Here is an 18142-nt window from a genome sequence, read left to right on the forward strand (position 1 = left end):
CCTACATTTGAACCCTCAAACTATATTTCAGAAAAAAAGAAGTTTTTCAACTTTTCATTCAGCATTTAGAACCAACTGGATCCCTTCTGATTTTCTATGTTTCTAAATATTGTTAACAGCGTCTCAGGAGAGACTGCCTTATTTTTAGGATGCCAAAAGCACACTGCTTGCAGGTGGTGGGGTGTTTTGGGGTTTTTTTTCCTAATGACAGCTTATAAAAAAGGCTGTAAAAATGGATTTTATTTTAAAGCATAGCCATCAGGAAAAACTGTCGACTTTTGGATTTTTTTTATTGTTTTCCTGAAACTCCTCAGCATTTTTTCAGATTTCTTGTAATTCAGTGTGGATCTCTTTTGAGAAATGACCAGGAGAAAAGGAAAACAACAGAGAGAAGCCAAGTTGTTAGTACTGTTAATAGTTTTATAAACCATTAAAAAAATGTTTGGAGGAAATATTTGGGAAAACAAACAAAAAGAAAAGTCTGGTTTGGATTCCAGCAGAATGCCAATGGAATAGATGGTATTTCCCCCCCGCCCCGTTTTATCATCAGCTCAGTTGTTAAGTCACCTCCAGAGTGAGTGAAACAGGAGAAAGTTGGAGGCAGAAGGTGCAGAATTTGGTCCCAGTTATCACATTGGTGGTCTCAAGCTGGTGAAATTAGTGGTAAAGGTGCCACATGGCCGTGCAGACTAGAGGAGACAGGGAGGGGAGGGAGGGAGGAAGCCAAGCCTGTGGGGAATCATAGAACGGTTTGGGTTGGGAGGGACTTTTAAAAGCCATCTAGTCCAACTGCTCCTGTAGTGAGCTGGGACATCTTCAACGACATCAGGTTGCTCAGAGCCCCGTCCAACCTGACCTGGAATGTTTCCAGGGATGAGGCATCTACCACCTCTGGGGGCAACCTGTGCCAGGGTTTCACCATCCTCATCGTCAAAAAGTGTCTTCCTTATATCTAGTCCGAATCTACCCTCTTTTAGCTTAAAACCATTACTCCTTGTCCTATCAGAAGGTCGATGGTTTGTCTCCTTAGATGGGAGGAATGGAGGTGTTAGAGATAGGAGTGAGAGAAGGACGGTGGGGCTCCTGTCTGGGACAACAGGCATGACATAGAAGGGAGAGACAACTTTTGGCTGCATTAAAACCCAGGAATGTGGATCCAACAGTCACAAAGTGTGGCTGGTCCTGACGCCAGTCAATATTTCCATTTGAAAAATGCTTTCCAAGACTTTCAGTCAATGTAGGAACTTCTCAATTCATCTGCAACAAGGAGGTCCAGAGGCACCTGGCTTGACCTGTGGATGTTTCCCCCAGCTTTCCCCCACCATAAACTGATAATTGCAGTCCCTTTTCCCAACCCACTTTCTCTCCCCTTGCCCCCATGGTGCCCTGGATTGGCGAGAAACAGGCACACTGTGCCTAATTTTAAGCTATGCATGTGCCGGTTGGCTGGTCCGTCAGCAAAGGCTTGTTGGCCAGGTGGCAGCTGCCAAATGCCCTTCCCTCTACTAATCACCAATCACCACGAAATTTGCAGGAAGGAAATGATGACTGAGATGTCTCACCCTCCTTCAAATTTGGCTCAAATGGGTTTTCCAAGAGTGGAGTGGGGAGAGAGAGGCAGGGGATGATGGAGAGATGGAGAGAGGTTAAGGAGGTTTCTCTGTGTTGTGACAGTTCATGATAATGATGACAGATTCATTTGCATCTTTTGGGGGGAGACTCAGATGCTTTCTGAAGATCAAGTCCCACCATATCCTTATCGCCTTTAATGAATCAATTCCACAGGTCGATACACAGAGGCATGGAAAGATTTCAGCTGCAGCGAGAGGCAGCAAAGATGATCTTTTTTTCAAATTTCTGGGGCAGCTTATGGCTTCCCAAATCATCCACATGATAAAGCAGCAGTCCAGAGGTGTACCAGCACTGGCTTGCACTGTGTTTCCTGCACTGAGCCTTCAACCCTTTGCTTTTTGGGAGGATTGTGGGGATCAAAGTACCCAAAAAGAAATAATTGCATACTTTGTTATCCAGAAAGCATCAGTTTTCTTTTGAATAAGTCCATTGCAAATATGTGTGTGTGTATGTTTACAGCATGAGGAGGGCGTACCCACCAGATATTTTTCCACATTAATATTTTCTGGACAAATATTGCAGTATGATACTAAATGAAACTACTTACAAGTGAAGGCTGACATTTGCAAGTTGTTCTGAAGATCTTAGAAAACTGGAAGGTTTTTTTCTCAGCATTTCAGAGCATGACATTCAGATGAATTTTTTTCTCCTCAATGTTGTTTCTCCACAGCATTCATTTTAAAGTTTACCCAAATTTATTTATTTTGTAAAAAGAATTAGTTTTATTTTAAGTAAGACCACTTTGAGGGCTAAATTAAATCTTTATTTACTTTCTTCTCTGCAAAAAAACCCACAGAGACAATAACATTTTGTCCTAATCCAAACTTTGTGGAGCACTTTTTTTTCCTTTTTCTTTTGATCCTTCCAGAGAACTGAAAAATAAATAAACTGGTGTTCACAGTGTAAGTAATCCTGCAACATAAGGAGCCAAAGGGAAGGGCTTTCCCAGTTTTCATGAATAGGAAATCTAGTATTATTCTTCCCCTAATGTGAGTGGAAGCAAAGAAAATGCAATAAACGTCTTCCTCCTTTTTATCACACCCATGATGAGGGATTTTAGCTCCTCTACCCTCACTCCCAGTTAATGTTTTAGAAGATGGGCAGTGATTAGTCTGGTCCTTTTCATCAGCACTAAATTAAAGATAAGAAATCAGCTGTTAAGCAATGAGTTGTTTTTCATGTCCTAAAATACCAGCAAACTGAATTGATCACTGTCAGCTCCGACCCTGGAGCGCACCACACCAGCCAAAGGTCTTTAAAGCAATCCTGGATTCTTATTTAATTTTGTGAAAACACATTCATTACAAAGGATAAATTACTGTTTGGTTGAAAGATTGCTAAGGCACTAGCTTTGATATTAATGAAACATGCTGAGATCTTGGCCGTGCTTATCATTTCTTTCCTAGTGGAACTCTTCTGCAGATAAGAGCAAACTGTTCCATTTTATTTTGACTCGCATGTAACTCCTCTCTGTCAGACACTTTGTACGCTGTTGATAAACTCCTTCATGGGCTGCCATCAGTACAGAGAGCAGATGCTGCTCTGAAAGCAGAGCTGAGGCAGATTCACCGGTTTTTGCTTTTCACTTCACTCTACCGCAACTGGATTTTAACTGATGGGTGCAGTTAATACAGTCCAATGCAAAGGCATGTGTAAGCACCAGGCTAGATTTGGGTGCATATTCCTTCCTCAGGGACTGGAAATGCAGCCCACGTTGAACATCCACATCTGACCGGGAACTTGTTCCCTTGTGGGACTGGGAGCTTACGGATCAAAAACTGCAGAAATGGGTGGTTGACAAGCTGGAAGGATGTAAGACGTGGGGAACAGGGTTTGACTTCTCTCTTTTTAAAGCAGTGTTGAAAACGAGGTCAATTCCCACAGCTTTCAGAGGCCTGGAGGATTTCTCAGCCCTTCTAAATATGGATAAGTTCTGGCTTTGCCCGTTGCAGACTGAATGAATAGAGAGTGAGGAAGATGAGACTGCCAGGAGGGTGAGCAGCCCATTTCCCAGGGCAGTCTGCCTCCATCGCTGGTATCTCAGCTGCTTCAGAGGCTGGTGGCAAACCCCATGGGCTGCAGAGCTCCTTCATGACCCTCTTAGCCTACATGCTCATGTAGGACATGGTGCTGGAGCCCTTGAATGATTGGCTGGTACCTCCATTTGTGAAGAGAGAAGCGAAGCTTCTTATAATTACGGGTTGATAGAAGACCTGCTGAATTACCCCTCAAGTTCTGGAGAATTGCAAAATGACAATTAAAGAACTTTAAATATATACTTACATACTTGCCAATTTTCAAAGGTTTGGGGGAAAAAAGGCAGACATGAAATGTTGGAAAGGAGTTTTTTCTTGGTTTGTATCTCTGCTTTTCCTTACCCTAAGCACATAAATCACAGATATCTGCAAATAAACTAACATACACAGAGGGAATAGGAGACCTGTGTATGGGGGGAGGCAGAATTTCTCCTTCAGGGCTATTTTGGCTTTCTTCAATGAACAAAAAGGGAGAACAAGGATGATTTAAAGAAAAATCCTGTAACAACCACCCCACCGCTCCCTTCTCAAAAGGTTAGGAAGTAGCAGTGAGCCTAGCAAAGTGGTAAAACAGAGAAAGATAGTTCCCAGGATATTTGCATTCCTAAGGCAACGTTGCTCATGCAATTTCTCCACCTGCTCATTCTCTTTCTGCCCCTTTTCTGAAAACCTGTGACTAAGCAAAGGGCAGAAATCCAAAATAGGGAGTAAGCAGGGGGGGAAGGCTAGGAAAACTCAACCATTGTATCCTGTGCTTGGCAGCAGGCGACTGGTCAATCAGCGTGTTTGCACTGCCAGCCAATTAGCATGGGCATGGCTCCAAGTCAGTCAGTGCATGACCTGCATATTGCCCCATGATGACATCACAGGGAAATGGTGGGAGAGGGAAGGTGGGACAAGTGAAGTCATAGGCGAAAAGGATATCAGATGGGAAAGGATGCAAATCTTTAGGAAACTGAAATTCCATTGTTTCATTCCTTGTGAAGCAAAGTAATGAAATATTCTCTATTTATGGTTAGAAATACTGCCACAGACACCTCTCTATAGATTCTTGCTAGTCGTAGTGTTACTTAAAAGCGCACCCAAATTCAGGCACACAAATGCATCTGAGAAAGCAGCAAAGCATTGTGGTATAGCATGGCACTGGCTGATGTAAATAATGAGTTAAAATTACACCTGAATTTGGATTAATGGTCTGTAGGCAGTAAATCGTAGCCAGTCTACTCTGTAGGCATGAGTACCTTTCAGGGAAGCCTGAACTGGTAGCTTTGAGCCTCGTAATAATGTAGCCACAGCATAATCTAGCTCCTTGGTAGCCTAGGCTCAAATCTGTGCTGCCATGTCAAGGCTATACCCAGCCAGGCTCCCCTGGGCATCTCCAGGTTGCCCGTCAGTCTACAGAGTCCTGAATGCTCAAGTCCTCCTGTTCTCCACTCTGCTCTCCTGCCCCGTTTTCATTTCTTCCAGCCCACAAGGGAAAGCAACTTTCCAGAACCATTGACCCCTCTCAGTGAGCGCTCAGCTAGTATCACATGTCTAACCATGTCCTACTGAAATAAAACTTGAGAGAAGCTGCACCTTCTGGAGCTAAAGACTAAGAATGAAATTGCAATGATGCCCGAGAGCGGCTTTCTTGAATTGAGCGACAGGGTTGTTGGCTTTTTCACAGAGAGCCCTCTCCAAACGGTGGGGCATTCGTGTCACCTCTGCGGGTCCAGTGACTTCTCTTTATCTTTGTGTCTCTTCCACAGATGGCTTTTGTCTTCCTGAGTGGGATGGTATTGTCTGCTGGCCCGAAGGTGTGCCAGGCAAAGTGGTGGCTATGCCATGTCCCGAGTACATCTATGACTTCAATCACAAAGGTAGGTGCTGTCCTCAGCGTCAGCAGAGCCAGGCAAGCTGCAGCAAGGGGAGGCCTGGGAGTCAGAAAATTAGAAATCCTCTTTAGCATCCCTTTTTTATCACATGGTGACTCCCTTCCAAGCAGGAGTAAAGCCAGGCAGGGAAAAGGAAGTAAAGAAACAGCAATTATTTTTTTACGCTGAAAAAACCTCTCTGTTTTAACCTAAACAATGACAAATTTCCTACCTGCCCCACCCAGACCGTAACGGGGCATCATAAGCACCGATTAAATGTTTACAACTGAGTAGTCTTGCAGCGTTACAAACCTGTATTTGTTTGATGCCACAAACTTTGTGTAGCAATAGAAACCCACAAGACATTCTTCCAATTTATATTCTTCACTTCATAGGTTTGTTAATTCTAACCCCTGATCTCTGCCCAGACCCCTACGGTGGGTATCTGAGAACAGTGCTGGTAACCAGAACATGTGAATTCTTCCCTATCTCTCATTCCCTCAGGCAGCACATTTCTTGGCTTGCTTGTGGTGCCGCAAAGTCTGTGCATGTTTTTAGAAGCAATTGAAGTACACTCGGTCCTCAGTGTATTTTCAAAGCTAAAGCATTCTCTTTTCTCAGGCAAAGCTGTGCACCCAAAGACTGAAAAATTGAAAGATTTAATTGAAAGAATTAAGACTATATGTTCCCAGAAGAGCACTGACGCTTTTTTCAGAAAACAAGTAATGATATTCCAGTGCACCCTGGTTGCACATAGTCTGTCCTGCCTTTTCTGTAAGGGACTGCGAGCTGAGCCAGCTTAACCCCTGGCTGATAACTTCTCGCAGAGACCCCTGCACATGCACTTCACATCAGAGGCCAGGAGGAACAGGCAATCAATCCTTTATTTCTCCATAACCCAACACAACATGGATTCCCCACCTCACTGATGTCCACTGGTCAAGTCAGCTAGGGTGGGATTCAGATTAAGACCCTTACATGCAGAGGTGTCTATAAATTCTCCCTCTGTAGTCACAGGACAGACACATCTGTTGACTGGTTTCATCCCTGTTAACTGTAATAGGATTTTTTACACACAGCTCATGCAATGATAATTCCACACAGACATCAGAACAAGGATATTTTCATCTTATGAGACCTTGTCTTCTCTTCTTTCTCCATCATCATGAGGAGGGTAGCCATAGAAAAATCTATCTTGAGATGCACTGAATCTGAAACAAAGAGCAGCGTAATATAGATCGCTGTTTATTTTCATAGGGAGAGCTGCAACTCTGAGGATGATTCTGTGCTTTGGGACTTTTCAAAGCTTCTCTCCTTCATTTGCAGACCCAGTATCTTAACCTACACTAAGCGCAACTTGTTATTAGCTCTTTGGTGTTTCTCAGCTAGAAATTTTATAAAGTTGCTAAGGAGATGGAAATTGTGTTCTTGCAGCTGAGCTTCAAAGCAGACAGCAAGCATCAGGGTTGATGGGATCCATCGCTGGAAGAAGTTTCTCTTGTTCTACCAGGTCTAGTCCCGTTTACTCTGTCTCTCGTTTCTCTCCTACAGGCCATGCTTATCGCCGGTGTGACCTGAACGGGAGCTGGGAGTTGGTCCCAGGCAACAACCGCACCTGGGCAAACTACAGTGAATGTGCCAAGTTCCTCACCAATGAGACGAGGGAAAGGGTAGGCAATTCCATTTGTGCATGGAGCATGAAGTGTTGGCCTCATCCAGGGCTCTCCTAAGGAGCACTGTCTCATTTAAAACCCTTGATGAACTCTCTAATTTGCTGCCTCCTCTTGGAAACTATGTCCAAGTTTTCCAAAGCCACATCTTTGTTTTGATGGGGAATTATTTGAATTGGAAGTTGTCCTCAAAGCCAGAAAACATTCCTTCTGCTGCCATAATCCCATTTGTAAAGAGATCTTGGGGAAACTTGAGGGGGGCTCGGGGGCACTAAGAAGTGGTCGGAGGTTGTTCAATGCCATTGAGACTCCCTCTTCCCCACCAGGCAATCCTTTTGCTACCAGGTTGCTACCAATAATTCCAATGCTTACGTGCTTGTCTGTGCTAGGGGATGTACAAACACAGAGCTAAAAGTTGTGTCAATCAAACCAGTAGCAACCCTGCTTCTGTAGGTGATTAACAGAGAACCTCTTTATTGAGAGGTATAAATTAAGGATCAGACATTTTACATGGTCTGTTCATTGGAGATGGGTGGGGACAAAGTCCTTTGCTAAAGCAAATTAGCATGTAAGAACAGCTCTTTAACTAATTCTATTGTAGTCACAATTTTGAAACGGGGACACCAGTCCAAAGTTAGAAAAGGGATTCATAGCATATGGAGAGGGTTTGTATGCTCCCGGGAAAAAAAGAAAAAAAAGGTCTCTAACTATACATCAGATCTATGGGCCTTATTTTTACACAAATTCAGGTGATTGGCAAAACAGTAGCTGGCAGAAATTTCCTACCTCTCTGTCTGGGTCTGAGCCCAGCCGGGGCTCAGTAGTGCCTCTGAATGTTTCCGAAACCGAGTGCATCACAGAAGCAATTCTCTGCTAAAGTGACAGCAAAGCTGTCCGTGGAGTCACCTGAGAGGATGTGACCTTTTTGTTTCGCAGAGAAAGACATTTCCACCCACACGCGGTTGCTGCTCTATTTCTGTAATTTGCAAAGAATTTAGCAGAAACCTCTGTTTTCTCAGTGGTGCTTGGAAGATGTCCTCCTTGGATATGGGGTATGGCATTAGGGACTGATCATTTGCAGCAAGGGTTATTTTCAGACAGTTGGAGATAAAGATCTAACCACAAGCTTCACGGTAGGGAGCAGGCTTGAAGATGATACACAGTCCCTTTGGGAGAATGTTCTTAATTTTAAATCCAACCACAGCATAGGTTTTTGTAATTTTTTTTTTTTTCTCAACAGTGAAGCAACATATGAATGAAGTTGTTTAGTGAGGAAAGATGTTATTTGAACATCTGCATGCATTACATCACACAGTCAAGGAACAGGCAAGGTTGTATACACCAGGTACTGCTCCAGCTACTTAATAGCAAAGATCAGTCTCAGTGCTGGACGGTGTTCACTTTTAGAACAAGTTTGGTGGGACTCATCTTTTCCCAGTCCATATAGTAGAAAGAACTATTTTAGCACCAGAGGTTTCTGGGAAGTTTCTGGAGTAGGTGTCGGAGTCATTGAGCATCTTGCTCACGCTGAGAGCTTTACTAAATTACACAACTCCTTGACCTCGCTGAAGTCATTGTCTCCCCCATCCCACCTCTCTCAGCCATGTCCTGAGATGGGATTCATCTGCTGCAGACCTCTCCATCTGAGCAAGTCTCCTAGATTTCCCCTAGGGAAGGGACGTCCCTTCTTTTAAACCTCCCATGCTGGCAGCTGGGACTTGGTCAAGGTAAATCAGTAGGGGAAGGGTACAAAGGAGAAGAGAGTTGTCCATTTGTTAGCAGCACAAGGAAGAAATAGAGACCTTCCACTGCCAGGCTGGTAAAAAGGCTGAAAGCAAATTCTGTTGTCCTGGGTTTCATGTATCTGTCTTTGTCTGTGTCCCCTGAGAGTAGAGGTGGTCACTGCACAAACAGGGGACTTGGACTGTGCTTCCTAACAGAGAGAAGTTAGATGAGGTGTCACAATGCAGAAGACTTCATTTTTATTCTCAGTCTCTGCTGTTACTTGGAAATTACTGCTCCTCATGACCTCTCCCTTTATGAGTTGTTGTAATAAACCTCATAATAATAATAATCATCCTCATTATTCTGTACACAAGGCTCAGTCACCTTTTGCCATGAGTTTTCTGTTCTAGCTACACAGAGGTGAACTTAATGATATTTAACAGTAAGACAAATTAGACCATCATCATTGTTCAGATTAAATGGGCAACATGGTATTGCCTAAGTGATGCCTGCCCAGTGCAAAGAACGTGAGAAAAAATGGAAGTTTCCTCCACCTTTGGAATTGTATCTTGATTAACAAATACTTTTCAACTGCATCTATTACTTTATTATTATTATTATTATTATTATTAAGCTTGTATTTGCAAGGGGTTGCTTTCCTCAGTCCAGCCCTGCACTCACCTCCTAGTGATGCTGCATGCTGTCATGTAGTTGCCGTGTCTTACCATAAAGGTGGCTGCATTTTAGTGACAAGTGAAGCAATGCACATACATCCACTGTGGGTCTCTTGGGCCTTCCGGTATGAAAAGTGCTCTGGAAATAAAAGAAAAAAGGAATGACCTTTTTTTCTGAGTCGGGTGATGAGTTTCAGCGAGCAAGGAAGGCCTCTTGTCTTTCACACCCAAGCATGGCTCTGAAGCACTGGTATTAATAAACCTTCCTTTGATTTTTTCCTTGAAGTAAATATGTCAAGAGATGTCAGAATCAGGGAATTTGGCAAGATAGACTAGTCGTCTTTAGAGAGAGATTGTTTTCTATTATTATTTCCCCCCCTGGGGAACAGCATCTTTGCGTCACCAGTAACAGCTGCATTTAACCAACTTTTTGAAAGGAGATCGTGGGCTGACTCCGAGTAGGACAGCATCCGAGCAGATGTAACCAGAGGATCTTTTAAGAAACTTTAGAATGCATTAGAAAGCATTAGGAAAAATCTGTCTGTCTGTGACTATCTCTCTCTCTCTCTCTCTCTACATTGCTATCTCTAGAAATAGACCTATATCTATAGATAGCTATATATACAGATATACACACCTAAATAAACACCCACGTCCATGTGCACACACACATATATATGTCCATGTATGTTTGTTTAGGTGTGTAGTTTTCTCATTTTAGCCACTGTGGGATAATTATAAGATTGACCAAAGCAGCAAACAGAGAGCCCCAGAGAAAGTTTGTGTCTTTCGCTACCTTTTCCTGAACCATATAAATAGGATTATTTCACACAGAGCAGCACGGAAACCGCTTTCTGAAATTAGCAAAGTGTGCTAAAGCCATCAGAGCCAGGAGAATTAACAGCTCGTAACTGCCCAGTGAGCAATTGCTCTTGGGCTGTTTTCTAAGGGAAAATTAGCACTGCTGAAGGACGCTGGATTGACGTCCCTGAAGATTGATGTCCTCTCTTTAGCCAGGAGAGCAGGTAGGCTGCAGCTAGCTATTGAAGTGTGTTTCCCCAAATACCTTGCAGATAGCATTAATCTTACCGTGAACAACCATGCCTCGGACACGGTCTGTAGAAGACAACTTTTTAGCAAGGAGTAGGAAGAAGAAGTTTTGTGGAAAGGTGTCTTAGCAGCACTGCATGGGAAGATAAGACAGTTTCCTTTGTGCCATTGGGCAGTGCTGAAAGCCACCACTACACCACAGTCTGTACATATTCTCTCATATTCTGCTTTTAAGAGAACCCTTCACCAGTGCACCAGAGATGGTAGAATATCTTGTTCTTCCACTCCTTCCCCAGGAGACATGCATGGCCATCCCCCATCCCAGTTGCACCCTGGATCTTCAGAAAGTCTCCCTGCCTCTGAACAGATAAGCGGAGAGATCTGTGGCTTCCCACCCCAGGACACTGACCAGGCAGCTCTGCTTTGTTTATTTTCCATCGCGTGTTTAAAGAGAGACAGTAGGACAAGGGAGGGAAGGGGAATGGATTGGCCAGTGTTCACTCTTGGAGGAGGGCAGTGTGGTTCAACACCAGCTGTTTACGTGTGTGCTGCGTGTTTCACATCGCTGGACCGCAAGCTGCTGAACGTTGGGAGAGGTTATACAGCACTGCTACGTAACTACGAGATGATAGACACATAGGTGTATATACGTATATTTACTCTATATTTGTTCTCTTCTTACACTCTTCTCTAAGCATCTGTTCGTGGGCATGTAGGAGACAGGCAGCAGGGCTAAAAGGACCTTTGGTCTGGCCCAGATTGGCCATTCTCCTTACAGCTTTCTCAGGTTCCCTTAAAAACGGGAGTGAGGGCAACCTGTATTCTTGGAGCTCTTCAATGTTTGAATAAAACGTGGCACACGCGGGAAGTCCTGATGTGCCGCTGGCATTAGTAGGCAGCTTTTTAGGCAATTTCTCTCCAAAAATCATAGTAGCACTTTGACTATGGACCCCTTCCCTTCCACACAGCCAGCCAATAGCAGCACCTTCAGCATGGTCATTTTTCTGTTTTCAGACACTGGCAGGAGTAATGGCGTATTTTGCTCAATAAGCAGAAATTTCCTTCTTTCCCATCTCCCCCAAAACAACATTAATGCCAAACACATCTTTTTTTAAAGCAGGTCAAACCCATCCTGTTTTCAAGGATGAGCTTAAGGGTAAATGTGACCTACATCTACTGAAATCATGGGGAAGGGGAATATGAGCCAGCAACTTGGGAGGTTAGCTCAGCTTGGAAACCACCAGCCTCGCAAGATGGACCGTCCTAAGATCTAACCTCAGCCCACCAATCCTGTCTTCATCTGTCACTGCTTGTTTATATCATGGTGGTTTTACTGCTTCCAGGGAAATCAGAGAGGCCTCGAGAATCTATCACATACCAAACACTATGGGAAAGGCACAGCATGTTGCAGGGCTGCTTTATCTAAACTCCATTGTTCAAACCAAAAATCTTCTATGCCTGGCCTTTGTTCTTGGAGCTCTCTGGGGACCTTTTAAAAGCGAACAACTTTGTGTAGCCTCAAACTGATGGCATAAAACTTGTTTACATAGTGTATACTGAGTTACACAGATGAAATGCCATCAAAGTGTCATTTATTGGCACCATGAAAGATGGGCAGATGTTTTAAACTGCGTGTAGGAATAAAAAAAAAAAAAAAAAGCATCATTGAGATATGTTCTTCATTCTTGCAAACAACCCTGTCATGCAGTCCTCATTTCATGCCTGTAGGTTAGGTCTAGTGGGTTCCTGTAAATGCTGTATCACCTTTTAGCATGGTGCTGCTGATAATAGTCCATGGCTAAAGTCTGCTGAGAAAGTCTGATTGTTTATAAGAGCAACATAGTAATACTTCAGATGAAAACACAAGGGTTCTCAGAACACACAGGGTCAGATATAGTCCCCTTGTACCCCATATTTAACTGTTGCTGGCCCATAAGTAGATGCTTAAGGACAGTTTATAAAGGCTGGCAAGCAAAGAATGTTCTTGTCCCTACTTACAGCCTTCCAAGAGCCTGCAGCTGTGGGCCATTCTCAGCATGTGATTGTAGCATAGGATTTGGAGAACTTTTTTTCTATTAATGTGAACAGCAGATTTGGGGCATGTTTTTTCTGTGGCCTCCTGGATATCCTGTGGCTGTGAATACTGTAAGGCACAACATGGAAAAGTGCTACCTTTCAGGAATACAGCTATGGGGCACACAAAGAGCTCAGATGCCCTCTGAGACATGGGTCTACTCCCACCCTTTTCCTTTTTCCTTTTTTTTTCATAGCCTGTTCTATAGCGTTGAACAACTCTCCAGCTCTGCTGACTGCAGTTAAGGGGTCCAATTTATTTGCCTACACTCAGACACCTGGTACCACCAGCGATGCATTATGCTACCTACGGTATTAGCACAAGGCTGGCAAATATCAAGACCCATGCTCTTCTGGAACAGTTCCTGGGGTCCACATGGGTACTTTCGAACATCTCACACAGCACTTAGTGCTTATGTGTAGGCAACTGAATCTGAAGATCTCTCCTTGTTGACTATCATGTGAACATAGACACTCAACACACACGGAGATGCACATTTACACATCTGAATTGGGGTACCTTAGTCTGAGAGCTGACCCCAGTCGCTATCCAGGTTGCGAGGATGTGAAGTGCCCGGCACCTCTATAGATGAGGGGAACAGAATTCTGTAGCAAAAAGTCATGTTCAACACTCAATGTTTTCCCTTAGGCTTTGGAAATCAGCAACTGTTTTGTGCCTTTTGCAAATATCCCTTCTCGCTGCCATTAAGCTTTTTTTTTTTTTAGTCACATCTTTTATTGTAAAAAAAGGCAAGAAAGGCAATGACTAGAGCTAGTGACAGAGGCTTTCTGGCATTGCTTATCATTCAAAGCAGTAAAACGCTTCCCCTGCTAATTTCAAACATGTCATTAGCAACATCTGAATCAGCAGCTTTGAGAAACTTTGCAGATACTTGATCTGGAAAGCCCTTACATATGCTTCCATCCTCGTATACTGCTAATCCCACCCTTCAGCATAGCCTGCCAAGCCTTCAAAAGACCACTGGATCCATTTCAGCTTCACAGCCTGAATATTGCAAAGCCTTGCTATTGCCTCACAAAGGGGGAGAGAAAAAGGAGGAAAGGAGAAAGTTGGACACAGGGCACAGCGCAATGGTATTCACTCAGGATGGAGTTTGCCACCAGTCATCAGGAAAATACATGTCTCAGTCACACACGTCCCTTCCTGTGACACTGGAAGGAAACAGAATACATGAACACCAGAGCCCTGAAGGTTTCATCCAGATGCTGAAACACAGGTTATGTTTATGCCCAGAGTTAGATGAGATGTCCTAGGGTATATGAGACAACTACAGGGGAACTGCAGCTACAACATGGGACCTACAGGAAACTCGTTCCCTTCTGTAAAAGCACCTTGAAGCCGGACAGGACACTTGGGTGTCTAAAATGACATTAGACACATGGAAGGACAACTGAATTGAGTCCTAAGGGTCACAAGGCCTCTTACCTGAGAGTCAAATGAATGGGACTTGCTATATAAATGTAAACACCTCTATTTGAGCTAGTCACCCTGGACTCCTCTTGTGACAACCCAGTTGATGCAGCTGATAGCTGAGGGCACCATCCTGTGATTAAAATAGATAAATTGCAGCTTACAGCACTCCTTTCTTACTGCTGCTGAGACCTCAGGTGGCCAGCTCTGATAGAGCTATAGACATATAAATTAGAGGACCACATCCACTATGTACAAACTCCATGTACCCATGCTAGAATTTGAGGGAGCAGAAATACTCTTCACACAGACTGTCCTACAGCTGGCTGCAAGGCACGAATAAAAGCACAGCCGTGGTTTTGCAATGGATGGGGCCTCATAAACCCCACGCCTGGTGCTCTGATGTAGCTCTCAGCTGTCCTGCAGAGGAAAGCAGTTTTCCTCTGGATTCAGATCAATGCACATTATCTCCCCATTGGTGGAAGTACACAAATTAGGAGTCAGGTTAAGCCCTGAGCACAGTATGAAAAAGTAACAGCCAGCTGCTCTGAGGAGCACACCTGGAAGATGCCCAAACTGCAGGGAGTGGGGAATGCAGGGACCTTTGTGGGAGGGGGGCACATCCAGCCCGTGGATGCCCATGGTGGCTAGGTTTTGTTTATTTTGTTTTTTCCACGCACTGAGTTCATGCAGAAGCCATCTCCGGCTCTGTTTTGGTTTCACGTTCTCCCAAAGCCACCAGGCTGCTGTGAAGTTTCTACCCTGAGGTCAGGCTGGTGGAAAGCTGAGATGCAAATGGGAGCAGAGAGGAAGTCTCCCACCAAACCAAGAGGGAGGCGGAAAGGGAGATCTTGTTACGGGTTCAACACGCAAGACGTCTGAAATAGTAATTACGTTTTTTGCGGTTCCCTCTATTGTCAGTCTCTGAGTTACGGCTGAAGTGAGGTCGGGAAGGCAGGGTCAGGTGGGCTAGCTCGCTGCGGACGGATCGTTTCACGTGGCTATACAAGATAGATGGCTGTGGTTTGGTGGAGCTTTGCAATGTGTGTCCAGAGAGGATGAGGGAAAGGAAGTGCCCTGAGGCTGTGCAGTGCCTGAGACCACCACAGACCATGACCTAGAGAGGATGCGTGGTGCATGACTTGATGGGAAGTCATTTCACCAACCCCAAAACCAGCTCAGCCACAGCAGGGGGCCTCATCCTGCCCAGCACCCTCCAGGAGCAACCACGACTGGCTCAGCCGTGTGAAGGCAAGGCCTCCAGAGCGTTCTTCTGCAGGCCCTGTTGGCAGGGGAAGGGGACAAGTTGGGTACTCCTTAGGGAGATGGCAAGAGCCACAGGAAAGCTGTAAAAGATGGGAAAAAAGGGTGGGTCAGATACACCCCACACCTTCCCCATCATTATCTTATCCCAGCAGGGCATGGGATGGAGTGGGCAGAGGGCAACATTCAAGGATGCCAGTTTTGAAACGGATGTTTCCTAATCTTGATACTGTATTGTGAGTTTTACAATATTTTGCTGATAATCCCAGCCCCTGGAATCATAGATATGGAGGTTTTGTCCTTCTGGTTTTACTTTAGCTTTTTTTCAACTTTTCTTTTTTTCAGTGCACATGTCAACAGTTGAAACAGTGAAGGATTACTGCAGGAGTCAAATTAAAGGACACTGGTTAAAGTATCACACCTTTTAAACCAGGGTCCCATGATATGGCAAGGCCAGATTTTTGCAGGGTGGGTTGCCTCTTCCAATAGGTCAGTGGATGACCAGTGATGGTCAGTCTGTCTTCAAGGTGGACTCATAAGAGACATTAGGTAGAGTTCCTGCTGTAGGAGGATGTTCTAGTAAGTAGTGCACTGTCTTGAGACTATGGAGGTCCAGGTTGTGTCCATGGCTCGGCCAAGCATGACCTTTGTGGTCTTCTGTTAATTATTTAAACTCCCATCCATCCCAGCTCCAAAAAAGAGGGTTCTCAGACCATGGAGGTCGTTGTTTCAGCTGGCAAATGACTCAATATTTTGTTACCTGGAGGACCTTTCCTGATTCAGCATTGCGGTTTCCACTGAGCTGGGACCTCCCTCGTGCTAGGAGATGAGTGAGACCTGGAATTGCCTTTAGAGTTTTTTTTTTTTTTTCCTCCTGGGTAAATCCAGGTCTCACCATTCCTGAGGACAAACACTCCTGGGAACTAGCAAGCAGGAGCTGCCCTCCCAAGGGCTGCCCTGCGCAGCCTTTTGGAGAACCTCAACCTTTTGCTCCTGAGGCTTTCACCAAGGACCTAAGCACCCCATCCAAAAAATCACCTTCCCTGAAGGCTCCCCATTGTGACACTGGGTAAGATTTGCGGCACCTATGTCTGCAAGAAAGCACACCAGCGTGCATGCATGCATGCATGCATGTGTATGCCTTGGCAGTTCTGACTCAACATCCTTTCAAAAAGAGGCCCTGTGGTTAATCAGAGGAATTAACCACAGCCTCCGAAAACGTCCTGCCAGCCAATCAGCAGGCCCTTCCCAAGCCCATTGCTGCTACAACGCTGTCGTTGTCCGATAGGAACGTGGATCTTTCCGGTTAAATTTCTGAATGGGGATCAGGGATGCTTTTGTTCAGCTGGGCAGAGTAATGCCTCACAACTGCCGATTGACCAAGAATCCTAAACTTGCAGTAGGATTTTTATTTTTTTTTAATTTTCACCATGGAGGCAAATGTTTTCCAGTTCAAAGAGGATTCCAGCTTGGCAGTGGGAAAAGTGCACCAGGCTTTGAAGGGAAGAATCTTTCCCCCCCCCACCCCAAAGCTCTCAAATCTGCTCACATTGGCTTTTTAGTGCCTGCTGCCTCCACAGATAGAGAGATATATATATATACACATATAAAAATACGCACATACACACACGCTAGATTAATATTGGCAAGCGCACGACTCTGCCAATGGAAACCGCAAAGAAACATTCACATATCTGGGGATTCTGATGTAATAGGGCTGAGGTTTCGCATTCCAGGACAGCATTTCTAGCCTCAAATCAAAATCAGAGCTGTCATTCAGAGCCCAGCGTTACTAATGTTATTGCAACCCAGCGGGTGGGGTGAGGGAAAGACGGGAGGCAGGGGAGGAGGGAGCGAGGAGAAAGATGCTGAATTGGTTGGTTTCTTTGGGGTTTATTTCTAATTTCAGACGATGAAAGGCAGTACAAGTTAGGATGGTGGCAGGCGTTTTAACCCTTTTCAGGCAGATATTCAGTAATCCCTGAGTTAAGCTGCATGTCCCAGCACAGGATGAAGTAAAACATCTCAATATTTAATGGAAATCTCAGGGTTTCTAAGCCCAAAGCTAAAATATAGAGGGCCAAGAGAATTAAAAACTCCTACAGAATTAATTACTATGACCTCTCCTGTCACAGGACCTTTTCCAATGGGACTCTGGCAAGCTAAAGTTGTGTCTGGATTGGATAACGACAGTCATAGGCTGCTTTTGGTTTTAAAAAAAGAAAAATATATGCAGGTGACTTCTTCTCATATCTCCCAGCCAAAGTATATCCTCCCCATGTTTTCTGTGGTGGGTTGACACTCCACCAGCCTGGACATCAGTCATTCAGCAATGGTACGGCATAGCCTTATGGCTACATTTTACAGTTCCAGCAAAAATCCCAGGTCAGTGGGCATTTTGTTCAAGCAAAAGTTGCCAAGTGATCTCTGGATTTAGCTGAGAGTTTGTAAAGCGCTTTGGGTTCCTTTGGGATGAAAATGCTGCAAACCTCCCAGGCATGGGATTAACCCAACTCCAGCCCTAGTCCCTTGCAAAAATCCCAGCTGCCCCCAGTCATTAGGAAAGATGAATACCGCTTTCCAAGTTGCTCTTATGTCAAAAAGGCGACAACAAGTGTGATTGCCAAAGTCTCCCAGCCCCAGAGCTGTACACCCCCGGCAGGTATGATAGCCTGAATCTCTGTGCTGCTACCATGGTTGTGTTACGATGCAGTAGGACGCGTTCTAATGT

The 18142-nt window shown here is 44.6% G+C and overlaps 1 protein-coding gene across 2 annotated transcripts in view; it reads left to right on the forward strand.

Annotated features, from left to right (window-relative positions):
- Positions 1 to 18142, forward strand: part of PTH1R (parathyroid hormone 1 receptor) — a 127418-nt gene that overhangs the window by 76347 nt on the left and 32929 nt on the right. For both annotated transcript variants that reach the window (XM_041122489.1, XM_030008838.2), the window contains 2 exons: positions 5420 to 5530; positions 7076 to 7194. In XM_041122489.1, the coding sequence (XP_040978423.1) occupies positions 5420 to 5530; positions 7076 to 7194 (230 nt within the window). The remainder of the gene's footprint in view (positions 1 to 5419; positions 5531 to 7075; positions 7195 to 18142) is intronic.

The sequence above is a fragment of the Aquila chrysaetos genome, chromosome 3, assembly GCF_900496995.4.
Source record: "Aquila chrysaetos chrysaetos chromosome 3, bAquChr1.4, whole genome shotgun sequence".
Lineage (NCBI taxonomy): Eukaryota > Metazoa > Chordata > Aves > Accipitriformes > Accipitridae > Aquila > Aquila chrysaetos.